The sequence below is a fragment of the Capsicum annuum genome, unplaced genomic scaffold (assembly GCF_002878395.1).
Source record: "Capsicum annuum cultivar UCD-10X-F1 unplaced genomic scaffold, UCD10Xv1.1 ctg81044, whole genome shotgun sequence".
Lineage (NCBI taxonomy): Eukaryota > Viridiplantae > Streptophyta > Magnoliopsida > Solanales > Solanaceae > Capsicum > Capsicum annuum.
In genome coordinates, this window is record NW_025891736.1 from 17,303 (window position 1) to 22,709 (window position 5,407).

The window sequence follows — 5,407 nt, forward strand, 5'->3', positions numbered from 1 at the left end:
GGACAAGTTTTCAAAAGACTCACCAACAAATTTTCTACTGTAATAGACTAAAATAATAGACCTATTTGACAATGGTAGATCTCCGATAAGATAACTGTCTGCTCAAAGGGACAATAAGTTGCTTTTGAAGTGTCCACGGAATCAAGGAAAATCAATTGCACATCCATATTAACATTGATATTTATGTGATGCTCATATTGTGGATATATTGGGACTTAAAAACACAACAGTCATCCCATATAAAATTGATGATATCACAGTAATTCAAAGATACAAGAGGGCTTCCATGTTCAGTAGCAGCCACACACTACTAGGATTGGGACATCAATTTGATTTTACCATTCATAAAATCTTGAAAGGAAACTTACTTGTAATAGAGCAACAGATGGCAAGTATACTACCTCAATGGCCTTCTTAGCATGTTTTGAAGAAAGTTCTGTAATAACCATACTGCAAAAGACATACTGCAAAATACAGGACCAGTGTGTTTATTTCACAGGGTGGGTGGTGAGAATAAGGATTTAACAAGATAAAGAACCTAGCTTCATATAGAGATTTAACAAGGAATGCTTGGATAGTGGATACGGGACAACAAAAAGGATAAGGATGATGACATTCATTTTTGTCTCTAATGTTGTACTTAAGAGACTGTCGTATGGTGTCTATATTACTTCTTGTTCATTCATCAATTTACTTATTGTCGATTAGGTTTATCCATTTAATTACTATCATATGAAATTTAACTAGAACTCTATACCTAACTACTGGAACAAATATGGGATAATAATAACTCAATCACATCATCTCCTTGTTGTATTCTATCCATACAGTTGGTTATGAAGAGTAAGGAGAAACTGAAAAATGATTGTGGCACTAATATCAATTAGAATCCAACCACTACTTGGATTTGTAATACCCTCTATACGTTTGTGACTGTTATAAGGCCACGAAATGGGTAGTAAGGATACCCCAATAGGTAAATCTCCTACCCTACCAATATCCACGAATCCCATCACCTCTCACTTTGATGGAAAAAATTAACTACCTGTCTGAAGTTGCTGGGGCTGATGAGGTAGCTTAGGAAGCAAAGACATAATCTGCAAGTTGAAATAGTAAGGCAGCAAAGAAAAAAAATAAGTTAACACAATTTCTTAAGTAAAACAAATTTGAATGGACATAATTTTCAATCATCATTCAAACCTGTGGCATCACTTCGGCTTCAATATCAGAAACATAATTTGATATAGCTCATATACAATACAAGGCAGCCTCTGCAGGATGCCAATCAGAATTCTGATCTTGTCCACAGTGACTAATGACCTGTAAGAAATCAGCAAAAGTTTTTATCTAAAAATAAATACAACTCTACTATCTAAGACATAATGTTCTAATTCCTTTCACAATTTGCATAAGTAGAAACCAAGTTCAAGAAACTCTAGTTAGAGATTATAAAATAAGCAACACCCAAAATCTCTAAGAACCAAATGAAAACATCAATTCTGAACCTTATGCTATTTAAATCTGCCTTGCTCTACTAACTGTTATATCCTTACTTAGATTACAAGAAGTTGAATTGTCCAGAACACAAGGACTTGAACTGACTTGAACTGACTTGAAATTTTTGAGAAAAATTGTAAGAAGAAATTTCTTATCAAAACTTTACACCCAAGTACATATATAAGTATCATAGATCTTTTTCATTGCCGAGATCTGATAATAATTCTAAATGAGCAGAAGGCTACTCCCCAGGACTTCAAGCTTTCAAGTTCAACTTGCAGCGAGAACATTTGATATTTTAAGTATAGAAGATCCCGATACAATTTTTCTTTGATATTATCATGACAACTTTATGTGGGTACAATTGATTTCTTAACTATTCTAGTGTAGATCAGTTGTTTTTATCTAATTCAAATAGATAAGTTGTGTAGAAATTTTGTACTTCAAGAGAAGAAGAGTCAAATAAATTGTCTTTACACATATGACTTCATTTAGAATAAGCTGACAAACAATACAAGAAAGCCAGGATGACCACCACCTCTAAGACAAGTCAAACAGTAAACTTTCAGGCAGCAGCTTTACAATTGCAACTACAACTGACACAATTCTTTCGCAGTCATCAAAATTGAAGGAGTCTCTTAGGAAGCAGACACCACCTTTTTGTAAATTTCTTTTTGTAGAAATTCCAGAACAATTCAAATAAGTCAGTTCCACTGATGTACCAAAGCCAACTAATTTATTCAACACGTTCACAACCCCAAAAGGAAAACTTCAAAATTAAATGCATTAACCTAGTTTCGACTCTCTCAGAAGTAGTGAGTTAAACATTTTTGGTTCCTACAATTTGGTAGCTTACATTAATCTAATGAATTTGATACATTAATTTGAGAAAGTCAACTATTTCTCCAGGATTACAGTAGTAGTACGCACCTCAACTTGCTTCATATAGAGAATTTTCAGCATAGGTTCACCTCCTAAAACCAATGTTGCATCAATCAAGACACCTGCAATAGCTGACACATGGCAATATCACAGAGTAAATTAGCATGGTGGAAAAGAGAATCTCTTCCATTTCTTCTCAACATAGTAGTTGATGCACATTTGTGATTCATTTTTCAAAATTTCAAGACAACATAGTAATAAAGAAAGTGATATCAAGGAAATAAATGATGAGGTACATAGATGGTACAGATATGATAGAAACTTGACGCGTATAAATGATAAGGTACATAGATGGTACAGATTGAGCTAGAAACTTGATACGTATTAATGAGCTAAGATACTAGCTCTTTGAGAATATGCTATGTCCTTCTAGCGCAAGACAATTAACTAGTCAAATTTACGATTATAAATGCAAATTAAACCGTTATCATCCCTGATATGAACTGCATTTCTCGTTCTCTAAAGCAAAGAAAGCCAACATGATGTAAATTGCTAGAGAAATAATTCAAACCAAAAAGTTTGGTCGCCTGCATTAAAACAACCAAGGCATTAAGCTCAATGGAAAAGATTTTGGATGGTGATCACACAAGCCAGGAGCACACATGAGATATTTTGTTGAAGTTCAAGATATTAAGAGAATTGTCTTCATTAGTTCCAGATCGTGGTAGTATTGGCAAAAGAGGGGCATTAAGCATAGTCCATTACTTTTGCTTCTACATTTTAATTTTTTTAGTACTTTTTCTAAAGAACACGATGATAAGGTCAACAACAACAACAACAAAAACATACCCAGTATATTCCCACCAAGTGGAGACTGAGGAGGTTAAGTGTATGTAGTCCATCCAACTACCTCAGAAACCAGGTGACAAGGTTATTGAGCATTATTTCCTACTTTGGCCTCAACCCTTCAACATTGTCTTTTTGTAATTGTTATCATGAAGAGTTAGTTTATAAACTTAACATTTAGTGCAGAACTTTCTTAGAACTATAGGTAATCTTCAGGAATCCTAAAACTAAAGGTTAATTCTCAAAATAAAAGAACCTAAATGATATTTCTAACCATAATACAATAGGGAAACAGGTGGGAAATCGCCAAACGCTTAAAATTCAACTTGACCAACTAAAAATAAAATTCTAGGTCATGAAGCATGGAAAAATCAAACTCTTTTTTTATAATGGGCCATCTTGTGCACTACACTAATTCAAGGGGATAATGTATATTTAATTAGTAAATGTTACGACAGTAAAAGAAAAAAACATTAAGAAACCAGATTAATTTTAGGTAAAGAGGCAGATGGGGCAAGAAAATTTCACTTGGTGCATTGGAAGACTGTTACATCTCCTAAAATATGGGACACCTTGGAATTAAAAGGTTTAAAAGTCTTTAATAAAGCTTTATTAGACAAATAACTTTGGATGTTTGCGGGGGGTGGAGGGTGGAGGGTGGGGGTGGGGGTACAAGCTCTGTGGAAGGGGTGATAGTTGATAAATATAGTATTATGGAAGAGGGTTGGAGAACTAGAGATATCACTTTAGCTTACGAGTGTGGCTTGTGGATGAATATCATGAACAGATAGGATTAATTTTGGCAAAATATCTCACTCAAGGTCGGAGAGTGAAGTTTTGGAGACCTAGCAAACGTCAAGACATATTACAGAAGGATGTGGATTGTACAGAATATCACGCATATCATCCCCATTAAAACCCTGAGGATAAAATAAGTCATCAGGACATTGATGCAATAGAAGTAGTATAATAATTTCTTGTTAGCATCATTAGCAAACCTCAGCGAGCTTAATAGAATCCTCATAACTAATTTCACCATGTTTGTTGATCCCAGTAGCATAGATCTTGAGGATTTCTATTCTTGATTGTTCATTAGGCAAGGGTATTTCTATCTTTCTGTCTAACCGACCAGGACGAAGAAATGTTGGGTCCAAAATATCGGGTCTACTTGTTTCCATATTCATTTTTACCTGAAAATAGAATGAAGATTAAATAGGGCCAGGCAAAGAAACAATATCTCTCTCCTAATTTCATGCATTCTACCCTTCTTTACAAGTTTTAAAAAAAAGTAATTTCATGCTTGAAATAACAAAAATTTCAATAGTTGGAAAAAAAATATCTAAGCCCGGATTTTCCCCACCCCCACCCCCAATCCCAACCCACGTAGGAAAATCTAAGTATAAATCATTTAAATGGTGCATCTTATGTACAGATTCGAATCGCGTACTATGATGAATAACTAATCATTCCTGCCTTAATCAGCAAACCCAATTAAAGTTAATTGATTTTTTTTTTGGTAAGGCAGGTAAATCAAACTTAGAGAGTTCAAAGAGAGACTATGAAAGGATGCACATCTTAGATCATGGACTATGGAAAAAATCCCAACACATTTTGATGGAAATATTCATTTAAGATCAATACAAACCTTTCCAAGATGGTCAAATCCATCCAATTGATTGAGCAACTCCATGAGTGTTCTTTAGATTTCATAGTCTGCACTGGTTATTAATTGAGATAAATCAATTTAAAGAAAAATTAGAAGAAGAAAATAAAGAATTAGAAACTAATGAAATAAAAATAATTACAGTAGATGCTGAAGAAATAGATAATTATGATTCGGAAGACAGTGAAACATATACAGAAATCTTAACAAATATAGAAAAGTTAGAAATGAATGAAAAACAAGAAGTAATTAATAAAGAAAACTTAGAAAATATAAACACGAAAATAAATACTCTTGATAAAGAAGACGATGAAAATATAATACCTAGTACATCAGAAATAAGAAAACCTACATATCATTATAAAGATAAGTTTAAAAAATTTAACCTAAAAATGAATATAACAAATGGACACCAAAATAGATAATTAATAAAAATTATAACCTCTAGACTTAGATTGTGTAATAGACGTAGATAAAATGATACAATTATGGATAGGATATATAGCAAAACAATTATTA

The 5,407-nt window shown here is 33.2% G+C and overlaps 1 protein-coding gene across 1 annotated transcript; it reads right to left on the reverse strand.

Moving 5' to 3' along the window:
• Positions 1 to 1,248: 1,248 nt before the first annotated feature.
• Positions 1,249 to 4,915, reverse strand: LOC124895284 (26S proteasome regulatory subunit 10B homolog A-like). Its single transcript, XM_047405726.1, has 5 exons — positions 4,871 to 4,915; positions 4,224 to 4,415; positions 4,080 to 4,145; positions 2,862 to 2,966; positions 1,249 to 1,320 (listed from the first exon to the last, which is right to left on the reverse strand). The coding sequence occupies exons 1-5, from the start codon at positions 4,913 to 4,915 to the stop codon at positions 1,249 to 1,251; spliced, it is 480 nt and encodes a 159-aa protein (XP_047261682.1).
• Positions 4,916 to 5,407: the final 492 nt, after the last annotated feature.

Bases quoted from the DNA above. Each gene is read 5' to 3' on its own strand.
- LOC124895284 (XM_047405726.1), bottom strand. From the start codon at position 4,915: ATGGAGTTGCTCAATCAATTGGATGGATTTGACCATCTTGGAAAG. The intron at 4,146-4,223 runs GTTTGCTAATGA...TTTTATCCTCAG, and splicing joins ATTCTATTAAGCTCGCTGAG to GGTTTTAATGGGGATGATAT. The intron at 2,967-4,079 runs GTTTGCTAGGTC...GTTTTAATGCAG, and splicing joins CTTCTGTAATATGTCTTGAC to GCGACCAAACTTTTTGGTTT.